Source organism: Rhineura floridana, chromosome 3 (assembly GCF_030035675.1).
Source record: "Rhineura floridana isolate rRhiFlo1 chromosome 3, rRhiFlo1.hap2, whole genome shotgun sequence".
NCBI classification, from domain to species: Eukaryota; Metazoa; Chordata; class Lepidosauria; order Squamata; family Rhineuridae; genus Rhineura; species Rhineura floridana.
Genome location: NC_084482.1, coordinates 84,373,493 through 84,395,578, shown reverse-complemented (window position 1 = coordinate 84,395,578; position 22,086 = coordinate 84,373,493). Strand labels below are relative to the sequence as shown.

At 41.9% G+C, this 22,086-nt stretch overlaps 1 protein-coding gene across 13 annotated transcripts in view; it reads right to left on the bottom strand.

The window, feature by feature from the left end:
- Positions 1-22,086, bottom strand: part of LOC133380132 (teneurin-2) — a 995,941-nt gene that overhangs the window by 58,889 nt on the left and 914,966 nt on the right. For 12 of the 13 annotated variants that reach the window (XM_061616787.1, XM_061616792.1, XM_061616791.1 and 9 more), the window contains 3 exons: positions 21,417-21,560; positions 18,769-19,018; positions 8,458-8,478 (listed from right to left, as the gene is read on the bottom strand). In XM_061616787.1, the coding sequence (XP_061472771.1) occupies positions 8,458-8,478; positions 18,769-19,018; positions 21,417-21,560 (415 nt within the window). The remainder of the gene's footprint in view (positions 1-8,457; positions 8,479-18,768; positions 19,019-21,416; positions 21,561-22,086) is intronic. The other variant, XM_061616780.1, reaches the window with a different exon arrangement.

The window sequence follows — 22,086 nt, the reverse complement described above, 5'->3', positions numbered from 1 at the left end:
TGAACAGGGGAGGAGGGGGGACAGAGGAGGAGGAGATGGAAGAGGAGATGGAGGAGGACGAGGAAGACTCTGATGAAGGAGACCTGAAGTGCTTCTTTTTCTTGTCCCCTGGTTTAGATGGGCGCTTCCTTTTATAGTGCTTGAATCCTAGGTTGGGGTCTGTCCCTACCTGTGCTGACCCTGAACTCCTAACCTCCTTAACCACAATCCCCCTTATCCATGACAGAAATTTGGGGAAATCCTCCTGCCTCAGGAGAGGAAGAGAATAGGGGTCTGCCAAGTGGCCTCTATTCACCCCCTCTTTGTGGCCCTCCAGTGCCTCTCCTGACTGCTGGGAGCGAGGAGAGATCTGCTGCTGCATCAGATCGCTCTGCTCCTCTTCTGAGAGTGTAGCCATTCCTCTGCTTGCCATTGCAGGTGGGAACAAACACAGGACCCAGCCAACCCTAAGGTGGGGGTGGGGAGGGCCTGATAGTATGCTGAGGCCTCGCACCAACTTTTTGTGCCTTTCTGCACTGTGCGCGAGTGAGGAAAGGCCACGCTTTGTGCCTTAATGCTGCCACTGTGGGTTTGTGTCTCCGTGGCTGAATGGACGGTTACTAAAACTCCTGAGGAAAATGTCGCTGCTATGCGGGCTGAAATGTGATCGTGCCTCTCCTCCAAATGAGAAAGCGCAAACCACTGCCCAAAGAGCCACTCTCTTGTCATAGGCCTAATTGCTCTCTATGTGTTGTCCTGCTCCGCCCTGTGCTGGGAAGCCAGGTTGGGGGGGGGGAAACAGCAAGAGAAAGATGGAGAAGCATTGAAAAAAGGTGAGGTTTTAAACAGAATCTGGAGATAGAAGATGGCTGGCTCTTAGGGAGCACAGCCAGACCCAGACCGTCCACAGCAGTAGGCAGGACAGGTCTGGAGTGTGGGATAGCCCCTCCCCCTGGGTGAGGTGATCTGAAGATTGGACCCTGCCTACCGCACCAGGGGGGAGGCGCCATCACAAGCTGTAGAATGCTCTCCATTCTCTCCTTTGCCATGCTTCGTTCACTTACTTTTCATGATGTACCTGCATGATGTTGCCATCTAATCATTGTCATCCTATTTTCTGCAAAAAGATTGATTCCCCCCCCCGAAAACTAGAAGAGTAGCACAATCTCCACAGCTACATATACCCTTAATGCTACTCTTGTATATTTTTTAAAGTGTGGAGTTTTTATGTGGACAGGGATATAGTGGGCAGGTGAACCTATTAAGCTCAATAAAAACTCACTGTTTTTTATGTGGGCAGTGGAGACCATTTTATCACCCCATTTTTAAAACCAATCCTTAAGTGCTAATATATACATAAAATATATTACCATAGTGAAATGCCACTTAAATGAAAGAATATTATAGCCCAGTAATGTGGTATAACACTATAACGCCATAATGCTACTTGTTTTTTTTAAAGATGAAAAACGAAAAACCCTTTCCAATCACTGTGATTTTAGCAAAGAGATTAATGGCAGTGATCTTAATCAATAATCTTTTCAAATACATTATTTTACATTTTCATTTTAAAATTATTTATTATCACAACTATACAAATACCACAAAATAGCAAAAAATACAACTACAATTCATCACATTTCTCCTTTATAGTTCAATATACTTTATGAAATTAATATAAATAGATATACTAATCATTCTTAAATCTCCTCAACAAATCATAATATACTTCAGTTATATTTTAATTCTTCATTAAATTAATATGAACATTAATTTAATCTAATTCATGGTACCAAAAATGAATATTTTCTAAAATAAACAAATTCAAAATATTATTACATCTAACTCTTCTATCTCCTCTTTCTCTGTTTTTGCTACAATAAAATTATTTTCACAGATTAAACAAAAGCTTAACATTTTATTTCCTAATCCACTATTTGTGGTACCTCTGTGTGTTTTTTCCCCATTGCCTGGCTACCAATATTTTTTGTGTCATCAGTAAATGATAATTTAGTTAATTTTGCATCTTTGATCCCATTCCCTCCATAAATTCGAATAAAATCTGAATAAGATCTAACAGAACTTCTACATCTTCTGTCTCCTGAACCTTTCTTAATATCCATACCAAAAAATAATAACTGGACATTTCCACCAAATATGCCAAATATCATTGTTACAGTATTTACACCTCCATCATTCAGCTTATCATTAGAGTTTTTATAAAACATGATTTTTTTATTTATAAAAATATTTCTATACCACAATTTCATGAAAAATATCAAAATTGTTTACAATGATACTATTATAATGCTAATTAAAAAAATTAACAAACTCCTTTCTGGTCACCACCATTAATTACCTTGCTAGCCAACTTTGATTTTCATCATTTAAAAACAGTGTTGTAGCACAATAGCACTTTCATTTAAGTGGTATTTAATGATTGTTATATTTTCATATATATATATATATATATATATAACACACACAGAAAGTGTTTGATAAAGACCGATAAAATGGGAGGTATGGCGTTAGGAGGAGAACAGGCCAGGTAAGGGGAACTCGTCCCAGACAAATTGTGTCTGTGCCTTGTTCCGGTTCTCCTCATACCCACAGGTTTGTTGGTTGTCCTATCAGCCAGCTCTCGGATCTCCAAGTGCTGCTTTTGAATGCCAGGTCGGTACATAATAAAACCTCACTTGTCCATGATTTAATTCTGGAGGAGGGTGCCGACCTGGCATGTATAACCGAAACCTGGGTGGCTGATCAGGGAGGAGTTGCTCTTTCCCAGCTTTGTCCACCCGGGTATTTGGTTCAGCACTGTGGTAGATCTGAGGGCCGGGGAGGGGGGGTCGCTGTGGTCTATAGGAGTACTTTCCCTCTCACCAAGCACCCTGTCCAGACGGCGACTGGTCTGGAATGTCTCCACCTTGTATTGGGCCAGGGAGACAGACTAGGAATGCTGTTGGTGTACCGTCCACCTTGCTGCCCAACAGCTTCCTTAGCTGAGCTGACAGAAATAGTCTCGGAGGTGCTCTTGAGATCCCCTAGACTTTTGGTACTGGGGGATTTCAACGTCCATGCCGAGGCTGTCTTATCTGGCGCAGCTCAGGACTTCATTGCCTCCATGACAACAATGGGGCTGTCTCAATTTTCTACCGGCCCAACGCATGTGTCGGGACATACTCTTGATTTGATCTTCGCCACTGGACATGGAGATGGTGATCTGGCGGTGGGGTGTTTTTCATCTACCCCATTGTCATGGACAGATCACTGCTTGCTGAGATTTAGACTTACAGTGGCTCTTTCCCTCTGCAAAGGTGGAGGATCTATTAAGTTGATCCACTCCCGGAGCCGGATGGATCCCGCAGGTTTTCAGAGGGCTCTGGGAGATTTTCGGGCTGATAGGACTGGTGCTCCTGTCGAGGCCCTGGTCACACTGTGGAATACGGAAATGACCCGGGCTATTGACACGATCGCTCCCGCGCGCCCCCTCCGCTGTAGAGCTCATACAGCTCCGTGGTATACCCTGGAGCTGAGAGCGATGAAACATGAGAGGAGGAGGCTGGAGTGCAGATGGAGGAAAACTCCCAGTGGATACAATCATGCCTTGGTAAGTGCCACCAATAAGTTGTATACAAAAGCGGTAAGGACAGCAAAGAAGCTTTATTTTGCTGCCTCTATTAGATCATCCCTATGCCGCCCAGCGGAGCTTTTTAAAGTCGTGCGTGGGCTTTTACACTCTGGCCCCCACGATACTACGGAAACATCGGAAGCCCGCTGCAACGAAATTGCTGGACACTTTCAAGATAAGATCGCATGTATCCGCAGGGATCTTGACTCCGATGTTGCGACAGATGAATCCATTGAAGAGTCCGGAGCACAGCCTTGTCCTTCATTATTGGATGAGTTTCAGTTGGTGCAGCTCGAGGAAGTGGACAAGGTGCTTGGAATGGTTCGGGCAACCACGTCTGTTCTGGATCCTTGCCCATCTTGGCTAGTGAAAGCTAGCAGGGCTGGGACCACCGGTTGGGCCAAGGAAGTGGTTAACGCCTCCTTGAGGGAGGGAGTAGTCCCTGGTAGCCTCAAGGAGGCAGTAGTGAGACCTCTTTTAAAGAAACCCTCCTTGGACCCAGATAACTTGAACAACTATAGACCGGTGGCGAATGTCCCTTTTTTGGGCAAGGTTTTGGAATGGGTGGTTGCTGGCCAGCTCCAGGCGCTCTTGGATGAAACCGATTATCTAGATCCGTTTCAATCCGGTTTTAGGTCCAGTTTTGGCACTGAAACAGCCTTGGTCGCCCTGTATGATGACCTTTGTCAGGAGAGGGACAGGGGGAGTGTGACTCTGTTGATTCTCCTTGATCTCTCAGCGGCGTTTGATACCATCGACCATGGTATCCTTCTGGGGAGACTCGCGGAGTTGGGTGTCGGGGGCACTGCTTGGCAGTGGTTCCACTCCTACTTCGCGGACCGTCACCAGAAGGTAGTGCTTGGGGAACATCACTCGACACCATGGACTCTCCATTGTGGAGTCCCTCAGGGGTCGGTCTTGTCCCCCATGCTTTTCAACATCTACATGCAGCTGCTGGGTGCGGTCATCAGGAGTTTTGGAGTGCGTTGCCATCAATATGCTGATGACACGCAGCTCTATTTCTCCTTTTCATCTTCTTCAGGTGAGTCTGTTGATGTGCTGAACCATTGCCTGACCGCGATAATGGACTGGATGAGAGCTAATAAACTGAGACTCAATCCAGACAAGACCGAGACACTGCTGGTGAACGCCTTCCCTGCTCAGATGGTGGATGTTCACCCTGTTCTGGATAGGGTTACACTCCCCCTGAAAGAACAGGTACATAGTTTGGGGGTTCTTTTCGATTCTTCCTTGTCTCTCGAGGTCCAAGTGGCCTCGGTGGCACGGAATGCATTTTACCATCTTCGTCTGGTAGCCCAACTACGCCCCTATCTGGACAGGGATGACCTCGCCTCTGTTGTTCATGCTCTGGTAACTTCAAGATTGGATTACTGTAATGCGCTCTACGTAGGGCTGCCCTTGAAGACAGTTCGGAAGCTTCAGCTGGTGCAGAACGCGGCTGCCAGACTATTGACGAGGACCAGTCGGTCTTTGCATATAACACCTATTCTGGCCAGTCTGCACTGGCTCCCTATTTGCTTCTGGGCGAGATTCAAGGTGCTGGTTTTGACCTATAAAGCCTTACACGGTGTGGGACCTCAATACCTTGTGGAACGCCTCTCTCGCTATGAACCTACCCGTTCACTTCGTTCAGAATCTAAGGCCCTCCTCCGGGTACCAGCTCATCGGGAAGCACGGAGGGTGGTTATTAGATCTAGGGCCTTTTCTGTGGTGGCCCCTGAGTTGTGGAACAGCCTCCCCGAAGAGGTACGCCTGGCGCCTACACTTCTATCTTTCCGGCGCCAGGTAAAGACCTTTTTATGCTCCCAGGCATTTTAATCTTTTAATTTTCTTAATCTTTCTACTTTTAACATGTATCCTTCTTAATTTGTGTTGTATTTCGTTTTTGTTGTGCTTTCCGTTGTTTGTTTGTACATGTTTTTGTGATTTTTTACTATGATATATTGTATTTTATCTTGTTTGTTCACCGCCCTGAGAGCTATTCTGCTAAGGGCGGTATATAAATTGAAATAACAAATAAAAATAAATAAAAAAATAAATACAATGACACCCACTGTAAAGTTATAGTGAATGTATGCTTAACTTCAAATAGCCACTCAGGTGTATTGCACCTTCCCCACCCAAAGCAGCATGTCACACCCAATGGCATAGACAGAACACAGCAGGATATACAAACAGAAAAAAAATGTAATACTGATCGTGTGAAAAGTGTGCATCTGTGTTGCAATAGCTTTTTAATGTTTTTAAACCTTTTTTTATAAAAAAGATGTTTTAAAAGTTTTTAAAAAAAGTTTTCAAAGATGTTTTAATATATTCTAAAGTCTGTTTTTATGATATTTTAAAGTGTTTTTAGTGTTTTGTTTGCTGCCCTGAACTCCTAGTGGAAGAGCAGGATATAAATAAAATAAATAAATAAAATAAAATTTTAAAAAGTTAATTGCAATTTCACTGATAGCAACAGAAGAACAATTACTGGGTAGCATTAAGAACCACCTGTCTGAAAGCAGCCTTGGGAAGTAGACTTTTTACATCACGATTATTAGTATCATAATACTATACCTAATAGCGAATGTGGTCCTGCAGCTAATGAAATTAACTTACCCACAGCAGGGCAGGGAAACAAACAAGGTTTACCTGCTAGGGCTGTCTAGTTATAAATCAGGAAAAAAATCATTTTTTACCTAAAAGTGCTAAAAGTTTACCTGCTATGAATTTAATTGAGTACAAAAATCAGAATAACATATACCAAGCATAGCCAATGTGGTGCCCTCCAGATGTTGTTGGACTACAACTCCCATCATATCTGATCATTAAATAGGCTGGCTGGGGCTGATGGAAGTTGTAATTTGACAATATCTGGAGGGTACTACGTTAGCTTCCCCTGACATACGCTACGTTTCAGCGTTTGAGACAACAGAAGCAAGTTGGTGATATTTGTAATGTTACTCAATGAACACAATTGTATAGTTGTGTACTATTTGTTATCGGAAATACCCTTTCTTTTAGGCCAATGCACTCACTTTTTAACGTATATATTGGGTCAATGGCTTTCCTTTTAAGGCTTATATTCTTTTTTCAGATAGATAACATCACATCATCAGGAAACTTTTAAGAAAATATAGCTCCCCCTTATTTTCTGCTTCAATATTACACACACTTTTTTCTAATAATCAGTGATCACTACACTTGGTTCTGCCAGTACAAATGCATTCCTCTTGTTACTCTGGTAAAAATATGTACCGAATAGGTGTATTTTTACTCTGTAGCACATGGATACGACTTTTTGTCTGTTACATGCAGCAACAGTTAGGGATGGCAGAGAAATTCTATTCAGATAATATTTAAAGTTGAATTTATCAAATCCATACTTTCCAAAACAATATAAGAACCAAAACACATCCTTCAAAATTTGCACTCATCAAAATTTTGCAATTCACTTCTCTAACCAAATCATGTTTTTTTAATGTATATATTATGGAAAATGTGTATAAAATGAATATATTAATGAGCGTAACATACAAAATGCATTATATGAGGTGAAATTGCTTGCAAAAATGTGTACATTACTCAGAACTGCAGCCAAAAATGTATTTATTAAGAGAAATTCACACTAAAATGCTGAAGACTTTTCATGAGTTTTTTTTTAAATCACAAATTGCTGCAGAAACCTAGAGAACTGAAGATTGGAAAAAGGAGAAACTGAGAGAACTGAAACTGACAGATCCTTCCATCCCCAGCTGCAGCATATGTAGTATGCACAACAACATCCAGAGGATACTTAAAGCCAGGAAGTGAGGGAAAAGGCAGAAGCAACCTTCACTTGGCCACAATGTGGAGATATTATCACACCCTCTCACAATAGGAATTCCATTTAACTAATTTAGAAGGTTCATCTTCTGTTTCAACTGGTCCATGCCAAAAGCTCTAACTTGTAATGTGTATTTTTGTTCATTGTGAGAAGGGGAAGGAAAGAGAAGAGCAATTATATTTATAAAACACAGCAGGAGGCTTACAATATCTCAGGGACCAAGTCTGAATTACAGGGCCAATATATTTATCCTGTCAAACAGGATCTATGAGATAATATCTTCAATGTTTTAATGTTAAGCTTTATTTTATTTTGCAGCAACTTAACTTTTGATTACAGGCAGCTCCATGAATAGGTGCCAGCAAACAGATACATGCGTGTTTCATGCTTCTGGTGTGTTTTTACTGTAATGTCCAAAGTGGAATATTAGCAAAATCTACATGCACTCAAAGCGCTAGCACAGAAACTGACCAGGAAAGGAATAAATCCTTTCACAAAAGAATTTAAACTCTATTTAAAATAACTAATGAATATGGTGGTTGGATACAATCTGTACAACAGATCGAATAACTAATAACATTTTATTAAAAGGGGGACTGAATCCAGAAAAATAATAATTAATGGGTTGGAAATTAGTTTTTGACCCATTCCCAGTTCATTAGTGCCTTCTGAAGTCTCTCCAGGATTTACAAAAGCCACTGCTGTAGTTTGCCTCAACCATTTAGACCAACTACAGACTGCACGGAGAAGTGCTCATGTAAACTTTAGCTTGGGGTTCATTATACTTGCATTCCATTAGACATTCTTAATTGCTGTCAGAACTTATTTGGTCACTTTTTGACTGCATTGTATAATTGCTAATGCTTATTATGTTCATAACATACAATTAGCATATAAATGTTGCTATATTTGATACATGTAAAACAGTATATTACACAAGAAACACAACAGAAAAAGTGAATACAATGGAACAAACAAACAATAGCAAACGATAATAGAATTGTGGTCTTGGTCTTACCTATGTTTAAATTCTTTATTTCTTTACAGAAAGGAAACAGAAAAGAAAGAGGGGAGAAAAGAAAACAGTTAGCTGAAGAAAAGACCACAAAGCAAACATAACATTTTGTCTTACTCTACAACAGGACATGAGAAAGGAAATCTTTCAGTTTTAGCCTTAGGTTAATTTAGGAATGAAGCACAACAGAAGGTGTTGCTGTCACAAGATAGTTACCAGCTGGAATAGCCCTCAAGGCACTTTTTGTAAGAAACTTTCTGGATCACTGAAAAAACATCATGTGTAAAAGTATCCATCTTTTATACTGACAGTGAGAGTTGGCAGCTGCCTATCAGAAAGCTTGGTGAAGCCAATGAAGGCCTGACAAAAGTGAAATGGGCTAAAATCCTTTCCATTTAAACAACTGAAGCACAAGAGTTTTTTAACCTTGAGCCCATCTCTGCCTTGCAACTGGTTTTCCTATTTGTTCCCCAGAGTTGCCACTTAAAGCAGGTTTCACTGTCAGTGCAGCCATTCATTTTATGTCTTCTAATTGATTGAAAGTGCTGTTTCATAACAGAGCAGAGACACTGTGTTTTGTAGATCAACAGTGTTAATAAACTTTTATCTCAGCTCTACGAGATGAGATTTAAAAGCAATATAGAATGTTTTTTATTCTTCATTCAATTTATTTAAGTATGGGGAAGAAATGCATGCATACAAACATACAGTTATGAAAGTTCTGTAATCCAAAGAAATACACATAACCTCATGATGAGTACCTATACTGAAGAATGGGGCTTCAAGTTTTGACCTCTAACTTCTGACTCTTCTTGGTACTGATCCAATTGTCTCAGATTACCTGATATCTACTTTGGATATGATCAATCTCACCCCAAGCAGGGCTGTAAGGGGATGATGGGTTGTGGGTATTGTGACCTTTTTCAGGTTACAATTTTTTTTTCATATTGGCCATTCGTTTCTTTTTACTTTTTATAGATAAATGATCAGACTTAAATCAATTGTTTTGACGCAATGAAATATGTATTGACAGAAAATTGGGGTATAGAACAACAGGCTTTAATATGACAAAATGCCCCCCAGAACAAAAAACGGGCTTTTAGATTGAATGTGATATAGCTTATCATTTTCCCATTAAGCCTTAGGGCCAAAATATACAAACACTTATATAACACACAAACATGTGTGCGCATCAAAGAGCACTTCACACAAGTGGGCTCTGGATCCCTTTTAGGATTTGGTTAATCATTAAAATAATAAATACATTACTATGATTAACAAAACAGAGATTTAATTTATGTGGCAAAATGTTTCAGCTTCTGCCCTTGTCAGCTGCTGTGATAAAAATAAAATGAATTCCATCATATGCAAAATTTATGAGTAAACTGGAACAAGAGATCCTCAAAAAGGCCAATAACAAATCACTTATATGGTGGCAATATACTAAGGGCATCTTTGTGGTCTGGACAAATGGCAAAGATAGCTTAGAATAATTTTAAAATTACATGAACTCTCTTCATCCAACTATTAAGTTTACATTTAATAGCACCAATGATAATCCACACATCCCTTTCCTTGATGTCCTTCTCACCACTTACAACAAAACAATAGCCACTGAACTCTACAACCAACCCAGTGATGGCCACACCTATCTAAATAGGAAATTCTGTCATTCTGAACATATAAAGAAAATATTGTGTATAGCTTAGCTCTCAGAATCAAATGTATTTGCAATAACCAAGAATAATACCAAAGAAGGATCAGTGAACTTAAAGAACACCTTCTTCTCAGAGGATATCCTCCACATCTAATTGACTGCAATATCTACAGAGCCTCCATCCATCTACAGAAAGCCTCCATCATAAGGAGGTTTCAGAAAACAAAGAACAATTTATTCCATTTGTGGTAGATTTCCATCCAGCATCTCCTATCACCTGGCAATCAGGAAGAGCTACCCATTGCTAGCAAACTCTGGACGTTTTGCTAGGGCCATCAATAAGCCCCCTGTTGTAGCATTTCACCAACCTATCAGAGCTCGGAAAAGTTACTTTTTTGAACTACAACTCCCATCAGCCCCAGGCAGCATGGCCACTGGATTGGGCTGATGGGAGTTGTAGTTCAAAAAAGTAACTTTTCCAAGCTCTGCTACTAATATATAATATATAATATTATATATATATATTATACATTAGTATTAATATACTAATATATATCACTGTTAGTGAGAACTGTGCTTAAACCACCTATCAGCAATCCTGGATCTCATCATTGCCACTCCAAATGCTGTATCACCAGTGTGTACCTCATGGAGAAAGCTACTTTCAAAAGCAGCAGGACAGGCAGAACATGTTACATCAAACAGAACATCACCTGCAGGTCCTGCAATGTATTTTATGTCATAGAATGCAAAAAACCAGGATGATCATATCCAATATGTAGGAAAAACTACAACTGACCTACGCATATACTTCAAAAACCACAAATTGGCGATCTTGACTAAAAAACGTTGAGCAACCAGTTGCAAAATATTTTAATGCTGAGGGCCAGAGCCTGTATCTGTAACAGCTATAGAGATGCCAACATATCCAACAGCATTGACTGGACACACTGGTACCACATGGCCTGAACCTGGAGGACAGTATCAGCACTACTTAGCTTCTGCAAATGAAGCCCCTCTGAGCATTCCATCCTCAAAGCTCTATAATTGCTACCTTGGCAACAGCATTTGTATGTTAGCAGCTGATGAAGGCGGAAGCTGAAATGTTTTGTTGGTAAAATAAAAACCTCTGTTTTTTAAATCACAATTACGTGTGTGTGTGAGATATAAAATGCCTGTTTAGCCTGGGCCAGTTTAGTCTAGCATCCTGTTTCTCACAGTAACCAACTAGATACCTCCAGCAAACCCAAATCAAGACATGACAACAACAAACAGCCCTTTCTCAGAAACCGGTATTCAGTGGCATACTACATGTGAAGACAGGATCCATTCAGCATAATGGTTAATAGCCAACCTATCCTCCATGGATTTATCGAATCCTCTTTTTAAAGCCATCTGACCAATGAACATAACGAGATCTCATGGCAGTAAAGTCCTTAAATTCAATCTCTCTCTCTTCCCCCCAGTAAAATAGCAAAGGATCTCTACTTAAATATAGTAAAAGCATCTTACAAATTAAGAAAGATTTCAAAAATAGGCAAAAAACCATGCGGAATGTACCTATACCCAACATATATTTCTATTCACTAACAGGCAAAAAACCTTGCAGTTTAAGAATGTATCTATACCCAACAGATATTTCTAATAAACTTTAAAAAGCAGGGAAATTGGGCAGCTATAGTGAATGCACCAGGGGAGCAGGAGACCTGGCCTCCTCTCTGAGGTATTGTACTGCCCTACAAATTTGTCAAAATGCAAACACAATTTGGGTTGGTCTTTCACAGTCCAATCCACTTCCTGTTTAGCTTTGAAGAATTTGGTAACGTGCCTGAAAATTTAGAGGGTTGTTAAGCAAGCATTTCTGAGTTCAGGATTATAAGGTTTGTAACGTTTTGTTTTAAAATGAGCTTATGGGAAGGATCATAATGGCATGAGGGTATTATACAGCCACGAGAGTGGGTGTATACTATAGCCAGCATGGATTTTTCACATTCCACAATGTTAAATTGAAAATACCCCCCATGCCAAAATTTATAATCCTGAACTCAGAAATGCTTGCTTAACCCTCTAAATTTTCTAAACAGTCAGAGAGAATACAGAGTTCAAAGTCTAAAAAGAGAGGAGAAAAACCCCAGAGCCCTTTTGGACTTTTTTCTGACAGAGTTCTCATAATCTGTTGAAATTCATTAAAAATCAGCCATGATCACAGAGTACCTGTAATCCTAATACTGACCTTGCCCAATATTCTGACCTTCATCTTCTGCAGTTTAAAAGTTAAAAAAAAAGGCCTGGCTGATTTTTAATTAATTTAAGAAATGTTGGCTGGAACCCAACTATAACGTTGGGCATGCTCAGTAAGAACCAACTATCAGAGTTCCAAAAGCGAGACTCACACCTGCTGAGCTTGGCTAATCAGGGGGCCACAACCACACCAGACACCAGTCATGGCTTCCCTCAGAGAATCCTGGGAAGTGTAGTTTGTGAAGGCTGCTGAGAGGAGACTCCTGTTCCACTGCAAGAGCTTCAGCGGCCAGACAGGTTTAACAGTCAGCCACTCTAATTGAAGGTATGTGAGGGGAACAGGGCATCTTCTAGCAACTCTCAGCACCCTTCACTAACTACACTTCCCAGGCTTCTTTGAGAGAAGCCATCACTGTCCAAAATGAAATAAAGGCTTGGTGTGGATGTGGCCAGGGACAGCTTTGGTTTAAATTTGGGTGGGAGGCGACAAGATGTTTTATAGACAGATTTAACATGTATGATTTCATTTTATATGTTTATCTAAGTAATATGTCCCTGCTATTTTATTTACAGCCCCTGAGGAAGGCCTTAATACACACAGGATGAAATGTGTTGGGCTTGGATTATAAATAAAATATTTTTTTTAGCATTTTGGGGCTCCCCCCTTCTTTTTCTCTTCTCGGGAGGCTACATGTGCCTGCTGTAGAATAAAAAGGAGGGGAAAATGCTTAAAAGCAATGGTACTGTTCACAATGTTTCCTTTTGGAAAGGAAAGGGGCTTCCTTTCTGCCCAGTGCTAACCCACCAAATCTCCTCCCCCTCCCCCTGCCCTCCCCCAGGTCAGTGTTGGACTACAACCTGGGACACAAGGATTCGAATCCCCACACAGCCATGAAGCTCACTGGGTGACCTTAGGCCAGTCACTGCCTCTCAGCCTCAGAGGAAGGCAATGGTAAAACCACCTCCGAATACCGTTTACCTTGAAAACCCTATTCATAGGGTCAACATAAGTCGGGATCGACTTGAAGGCAGTCCATTTCCATTTTCAAACACAATTGTACAGAAATAAATCCCATTGAACTCAACAAGTATGCAAATGATCAAACCCACACTCCTTCCTCCTCCCTCCTATCTCCTCCCTCTTGCCCCTTCCCTCCCCCTTCCTTTGCCCCTCCCTCCCCCTCTCCCTCCCCTTCCAATACCCTCCTTCCCCTTCCTCCTCCTCCCCCTCCCCATGGTCAGTTTTACCTATCTAAACCATGATTGCATGGAAGTAAATACCATTGAACTCTATAAGCATGAAAATGATCAAACCTGCCCTCCCCTCCCCCTTCCTTTGCCCCCTCCAATACGCTCCTTCCCCTTCCCCCTTCCCTTCCTCCTCTCCCATGGTCAGTTTTTCCTATCTTAGCCATGATTGCATAGGAGTAAATCCCATTGAACTCAATAAGCATGCAAATGATCAGACTTGATTTTCCCCTTCCCCTTTCCTCTCCCTTCCTCCTCCCCTCCCCTCTTCCTTCTTCCTCCTCCCCTGCCCACTCCAGCCCTCCCTCCCTGCCCCCAGTCAGTTTTACCTATCCTAACCATGATTTACGGGAGTAAATCACACTGAATTCAATAAACATGCAAATCATCAAACCAGTCCTTCTCCCTTCCCCGTCCTGCCTGCTCCCACCCCAGCCCTCCCCTCTGCGTTTCCTCCCCTCTCTGCTCCTCCTCCTCCCCATCCTCTGTGGTCAGTTTCACCTATCCATGATTACAAGGGAGTAAATCCCACTGAACTCAATAAGCATGCAAATGATCAATCCATTCTCAGCAAACTTGCACAGGATCCCATTTCTTACCTCCCGGATTAAAAAGCAGGGAAATTCACTAATAGGCAAAAAACCTTGCGGTTTAAGAATGTACCTCTGAGCATATGGTGAATGGTGGCAACACCTGCAATCAGCCCAAATAATAGAAAGAAGACATGTGCTGTGCTGATCTTGTTTTAGCAGGGAGGAAGCAACATTATTAAGACAGTTGATATAGTTCAGATAGTCACTTTAAATATGTTTGATTTACTTCGCAATTTTAGTGAAGTTTCCTATAGGAAATCATTTTCTTTTGTTTCTATTTCTGTGAATGTGTGAAGTACAGCAACACTTTTCAAAATTTACACTAAAAAAACTCCAAACATAACTGTGGAATAATGGCACTGACTTCTGCAGAATAGTCTCCAGTGGACCTCAGGAGTGTCTCAATTTGCACAAGATAAAACAGTGGGAGGTGAAATATATTCTACCAAAATTCTAGGTGTGCTGTATGGTTTTAATTGACTGTGCCCACCTTGCCTTAAATAAAGTGGTTTAAACATAGCAGGCTGTAAACATGCGTCCTCTTTTTTCCAACAGCTAAGAGTCATTGCTGAAGTAGCAACATATTATAATCAGTCTGATTTTACATCAAACGGCAGTTTCAGATTCAACTGTTAATGCACCCCAAATAGAAATAGAACATAAACTCCAATTTGAAACACAAAAGGCTGTCTTCACCATCATATGACACTGACCAATAAAAAGGCTTTGAAATTAATAAAAATAATTTTGACACAGATTTCTAGGATGAATAACGAGGGAAATAAACTTTTCTAGTTTAGATTCTCTATAGAAACATTAGCAAAGAAGCAAAGTAAGAAGAACACCAACAAACATACAAGAATATAATTCTCCATCTTTGGAGATGGCAGGTGTTGCCACCACTCACCATATGCTCAGAGGAACATGTTACCAACTTCTTCCAAGCTACACAGGAAGTGGATTGGACTGTGAAAGACCAACCCAAATTGTGTTTGCATTTTGACAAATTTGTAGAGCAGTACAATATCCCCTGGTGCATTCGCTATAGCTGGCCAATTTCCCTGCTTTTTAAAGTTTGATAGAAATATCTGTGGGCTATAGGTACGTTCTTAAACCGCAAGGTTTTTTGCCTATTAGTGAAGTTTCAATTTAACATTGCAGAATGTGAAATATCCATGCTGACTATAGTATACAGCCACTGTCGTGTATAATAAAACTTAAAAAAACAGGGAAATTGGGCAGCTATATATAGGAGACCAGACCTTCTCTCTGAGATATTGTACTGCCGTACAAGTGTGTAAAAATGCAAACACAATTTGGGTTGGCCCTTCACAGTCCAATCCACTTCCTGCGTAGCTTGGAAGAATTTGGTAAGAGTGCCTCTGAGCATATGGTGAGTGGCATTCACTATAGCCACCTAATTTCCCTGCTTTTTAAAGTTTGATATTAATATCTGTTTGCTATTAGGTTCATCCTTAAACCGCAAGGGTTTTTTGCCTACTAATGAATTACTCTGCTTTTTAATCTGGGCATTAAGAAATGGGATCCTGTGCAAGTTTTTGAGAATGGATTTATCATTTGCATGCTTATTGAGTTCAGTGGGATTTACTCCCCTGCAATAATGCTTTGGATAGGTGAACTGACCAACTGGGGATGGGGAGGAGATGAGGGGGAGGGGATCAGTCAGGAGGGGCAGCTTTAATCATTTGCATGTTTATTGAGTTCACTAGGATTTTCTCCCATGCAATCATGCATAGGTAAAACTGACCATGGGGAGGTAGGCCTGGAGTGGGCAGGAGAGGAGGAAGAAGCAAGAGGGGAGCAGAGGAAGAAGGGAGAAGAAAGGGAGAGGAAAGGGGAAGGAGGGAAAAGGCAGGTCTGATCATTTGAATGCTTATTGAGTTCAATGGGATTTACTCCTGTGCAATCATGGCTAGGATAGGTAAAACTGACCACAGGGGAGGAGGAGGGGGAGGGGTGAGTAGAGGGAAGGAGGAAGGGGGAGAGGGGAGCAGAAGGAGGTTGAGGGGGAAGAAGGGGATTGGAAGAGAGGGGGAGGTGTGAAGGAAGGGGGAAGGAAGGGGCAAAAGGGAGGAGATGGGAGGAAGGAGGAGGGGAGGGCAGGTTTGATCATTTGCATGCTTATTGAGTTCAATGGGATTTACTGCCATGTAATCATACTTAGGATAGGTAAACCTGACCATGGGGGAAGAGAAGGGGGAGAGGGGAGGGGAGGGAGGGGATTGGAAGGGGATGGGGAGGGGAAGGGAGAGGGAAGGAAGGGTGAGGGAATGGGCAACAGGGAGGAGATAGGAGGGAGGAGGAGGGGAGGGCAGGTTTGATCATTTGTATGCTTTTTGAGTTCAGTGGGATTTACTCCTGTGCAATCATGCGTAGGGTAGGTGAAACTGACCTGGGGGAGGGGAAGAGAGGGGAGGAGGGCAGGATGGGGAGGGGGAGGAGATTGAATGGGTAGGTACTGGGCAGAGGGGAAGTCCCTTTCTTTTCCAAAAGGAAAACATTGTGAACAGTATCATTCTTTTTCAGGCTTTCCCCTACCTTTTTATTCTACAGCAGGCACATGTAGCCTCCCACCCAAATTTAAACCAAAGCTGTCCCTGGCCACATCCACAGCAGACCTTCATTTCACTTTACACAGTCATGGCTTCTCCCAAAGAATCCTGGGAAGTGTAGTTAGTGAAGGGTGCTGAGAGTTGCTAGGAGATGCCCTGTTCCCGTCACAGAACTTCAATCAGAGCAGCTCACTGTTAAACCACACTGGCCACTGGAGCTCTGTCAGGGGAATAGGAGTCTCCTCTCAGCACCTTTCATATGGCTGTCTAAGGTGAAATAAAGGTCTGGTGTGGGTGTGGCCCCCTGATTAGGCAAGTCCAGCAGCTGTGAGTCTGGCTTTTAGAACACTGACAGTTGGTTCTTACTGAGCATGCCCGACATTATCATTGAGTTCAATGCTAAATTTCTTAAATTAATTAAAAATCAGCCAGGCATTTTTAAAAACTTTTGAACTGCAGAAGATGAAGGTCAGAGTATGGGGCAAGGTCAGTAACAGGATTACAGGTACTCTGTGAACACGGCTGATTTTTAATGAATTTCAACAGATTATGAGAACTCTGTCAGAAAAAAGTCCAAAAGGGCCCTGGGGTTTTTCTCCTCTCTTTTTAGACTTTGAACTCTGTATTCTCTCTGACTGTTTAGAAAATTTAGAGGGTTAAGCAAGCATTTCTGAGTTCAGGACTATAAATTTTGTAAGGTTTTGTTTTGAAATGAGCTTATTGGAAGCATCAGAATGGCATGGGGGATATGTTCAATTTAACATGGTGGAATGTGAAAAATCCACGCTGGTAATAGTATTCTTGTGGCTGTATATTAATAGTAAAAACACTAATAAACCAGCCTTTAGTGATATCCTACACTGTTCTAGTGCTTGCCACTGCTTTGTTCTTTTTTCCCTTTCCCATTCCTTTTATATTTTTTCTTCCATCCACTTTCTCTGTCCTGACTTTGCCTTTATTCCATTTCTTACTTCTTCTCCTCCCCCAATAATCTCCCTAGTAATCTTTCTCTTGTTATACCCTTCCTGTTGCCTCTCAGTTAGCTTAATTCTATTCTCTTCCTCCTCTCTTTTCTCTTGACTTAAATCATTTTTTACTTCTTTCTTCCTAATCTCCTCCTCTCATCACTCTGTTTCTCCTATGTCCTCTCTTTCTTCTACAGGGGCTTTAAAAATACACACCACCCCTTGAACAACCAGGCTCCTCCAGACATTTTTTTATTGAGCATTCATCATGATTTATACTCATGATATTATTGGAGGTGTTTATACTTACAAAAGTTTTGTTGGTCACACTCTTTGTTTGCAGGAGGTGCATGTCCCATAGTTTCCTACTAAAATCCTGTACGTTTTCACACCACAAATGTTCCATTGTGGGGTGTTTTTTTTACCTGCTTTTATTGTGCTATGGCACAAGTATGCTTCTCCAGATGGCAATCAAGCAGTAACACTGGGAAAGCATTGCAGAACAAATAATAAAGAGGAATGGTGTATGGATGGTCCATACACTAATCCAGCACTAATTCACTATTATTGTTTCAATGACATGTTATATAATACACCCATCAGAAATGCACCAGTCTCTGGGGCAGAGCTTGGAAAAGTTACTTTTTTGAACTACAACTCCCATCAGCCCAATCCGGTGGCCATGCTGGCTGGGGCTGATAGGAGTTGTAGTTCAAAAAAGTAACTTTTCCAAGCTCTGCTCTGGGGGCCCTAAATAGCAATGCCCATCTTCTGATTGGGGGAGGGTCCAATTGGATTCAGATGGCCTCAGTGGACAATGGTGCAGCTAAACTGCTGCTTGAATTCCTGCTGGAAGGAAGGGATAAGGCAACTTCACGTAGACTCTAACCCAGAACCCTTTCCTCATCTGAGTGATTCATGCTTACATATTAAGCTGTAATGGTAGATAGTGCTGAAAGCAACAACAATATAGGAAAGCTAAAAAGAAGGACCAGATATGAAGGCATTTGTAGCAGTGCATATACCAGTGGAATTACCTTAATTCCAAAATGCTAGAGACATTCCTAGAGGGAAAGATGCGCCGAATGTAGTTGAAATCCCCAACAAAGAGGCTTCCATCAATTCCTACTGCAAGTGCCACAGGGGCCAGAAGTTTGTTTCCTTCAGCAAGACCATTGCAACTTGGACAGGAGATACTTCTTCGACGACCATTCCCCATGATGCTGGTGATCACGGCTGGCTGTTGAGTTAGAAACTGATTCTCTCCACTACCTTTGTGCAGAATACCTAACAATAAGAAAAGCAGGGAGTTACAGCAATTTATAACAAAAGGCTGTTCACTGGCTGAGCCAGTTTACCACTGCTACCATTTAAGTCCCAACACAACCACTAACTCTTTTTTCAGGGTAGGTCCAAATCACCTTATATCCCTTGCTGTGTTGCTTGTAGCTGCTGCTAGCCACTGTTCACTCACTGCTTAAGCAGATAAGCTAAGCTATGTTACAGCTGTTTTACTTTTTGTTCTTCTACAAGTAGGTGTGGGGAACCTATGTCCCTCTAAATGTTTCTGGACTACAGCTCCCATCATCCCTGACAACTGGCCATGCTGCCAGGACTGATGGGAGTTGGAGTTCAGGAGGGCCAATTCCCAGTCAGCATGGCCAACAGTCAGGGATAATGGAGTTGTAGCTCAACAACATCTGGAGGGACACAGATTCCCTGTCCCTTCACTACAGGTCAACTGTCACAGCAAACACACAAGAAGAGGGAAATACGCACTTCATTGTCACCAGGGATGCTCATGGCAAAGTGGACAATTTGATAGGATTTGCTTAGCCCCCTTCCCCATTAAATCCTTCCATTATGGCATATGCCACTTGGAATTGCATTACGTTTAGGGAATTTAAACTCCAAAATCTATAAGCAGTCTGAGATTGTTTCATGTGAGATGGTAAAATCCACAATTGGATCTCTTTCATGCCATTAAGGCCACATGTGAATATTAATAGGCTGCAAAAGAGATATCGTTTACATTCTCATCACTGCACTAAAGGCTAATTTAAAGAAAAAGTTATATTAGCTTTCGCATATAAAACCACCCTCTGGTTGTGAGGTTTCAGTGATATCTTGGATAGATTCAATCTCAGCTTGCTCCAAGTACCCCTTTCCTTCATTGCAATACTGTGGGTGTATGAGAGAAAGCTAACCTATACATAAAACTGGCATATTTGTTGCTGGGTGTCCTCCCCAAACACTCGGAAGTCAAACACGAACGAGGAACTGTGCTTTTCTTTAGTAAGTTTAATAGAAAGTTTTGGTTCAGGGCGCTTCATGAATCAGCTTACAGGTTACACAGAATTCAGCGGCATTACTAGGAGAGACTAGACATGACTTTACTGCGCTAAGAGGTTGTCGCAACAATTACTCACCCCCCCTCACCTGGCTTAAGTAAGGATGGGTGGGCCCCCTACTTGAGTGTACTAAGTGTCACTGCAGAGAATGTGCGCACACCTGAGCGCTCCTTCTCAGAGGGGCCATTGGGGTCGCTCCCTGTCAGAGGGAGGGGGGCTGCTCTGAGGCGGCGGTGAAGCAGGTGAGGGAAGAGGAGAATCACTGGGCGGAGTGGCAACTGCTGGATGGGGTTGGGCCTCCTCATGGGTAACCGGAGCTATAGGTGCAGAGCTGTCACTCTCCATGGCGAGAAAGCTCTCAGAGTCTTGTGTGCCAGTCAGCCTGGCATTGGAACTGTCATCCCATTCAAAGTCCTCCTCCTCCTCTGCAGTCTTGCCGCTCCACCCTCGTTCTGCTGGGCTTATGACATTGTGACAGTCAATTCCTTGTACTGAAATCCTTGACATTTAAAGTGTGGTTCTCAGTGTAGTTTAGCCATCTTCACAAACTATGCACAGGGAGGTTTTGCTTGTGTGTGTGAAGGAATATTTTAAATATAAAAACCTGCCACCTGCCCACCCCCCAAAGTGGTGAAGTGAAAGAAACCCTTTACTGTTTGGATCTTTCCATGAAGTGGCTTTGAGCAGCACTTTTAGAAGAACTATATACACTTTACGAATTGTAGAAATAAGAAAAAGCATGATGAGAAGTAGATGGAAGTAGGAAAGAGAATATCATGCCTGTTCATGTAAAAGTGTGCTGCTTTGTGGTAGTACTGATAATATAGAACCAATTAAGTATTTTGAACAACATTTATATCCCACTTTAATACAGATCTTCAATTAATGGACTGCTTAGGTTCACATTTGCCTCATGCAACTGCTTAGCTTCAGAAATACTGTGATGGGAAAGTCAGCAGATTTGTGTGCTCTTGCCTGGCTGGTCACCCACCCACCCACCTGACACCACAAACAAGTGACTCCAAGGCTCCAGAGGACTCTGTCTCACTACTATCTCTAGCATGGCAGCTGCTCCTTGTGTGGACACTAGTTGATGCACAAAGGCTTCTATATGTATGCCAAAGGCACACATAAAACTTTCCGTACATTTCAAGTGTTTGCAGTGCCTTGCTGTAAATCAATGCACACCACATTTTGTGCTTATGGTTGGCATGCAAATAACCACATCAGTGTGTAGCATCAATCAGATGTCTGCACAAGCACTCCTTGATATGCTGGAGGCAATCATAAGAATGGCTTGCATCTAAAACGTAAACACATATCAGTGAACTTACCACTTTTTATATTAAGCACATGATGTTTATCCAAAGACCAGCCCCCTAGATTTGAGGGGTCAAGTTCAAATCCTTGCAGCAGGGCAGTTCTTTTCTCCCATAAAATCATACTAGGACAGGTCTCATACTCAAATCCCACAGATACTGAAATATATATATATATACACACATTAATAATCACTGCATTTGAATGATTTGCAGTCCACCACAAAGAACTGTTTCCAATATTCTCTTTTATTATGCAACATTAAATTCAGATACTTGACTTCATTTGACTCCAAAACCTGATTCACATGTACACACGGAAACTGTAGATTCTGATAGCTTGGGGGAGGGGTGGGGCAAATGCTAATTTATTGAGGGAGAAATAGGAGAGAGAGTCTGTTATGACAGACCAGATTCTATTTTAAATTAACCAGCTGTTTCAGCACTGACTATATGTAATATATCTTACCAGCCAGTAAGACAGCTGTGGCAGTTTCTGGACCGGGATAGCCTGACCACCGTGGTCCATGCACTGGTAACCTCCAGGCTGGATTACTGTAATGTGCTCTATCTGGGGCTGCCCTTGTGGTCGGTCCGGAAGCTGCAGCTGGTGCAAAATGCGGTGGTGAGACTGCTCACTGGGGCAGGGTATCACCAACATATCACCCCGCTGCTGAAAGAATTG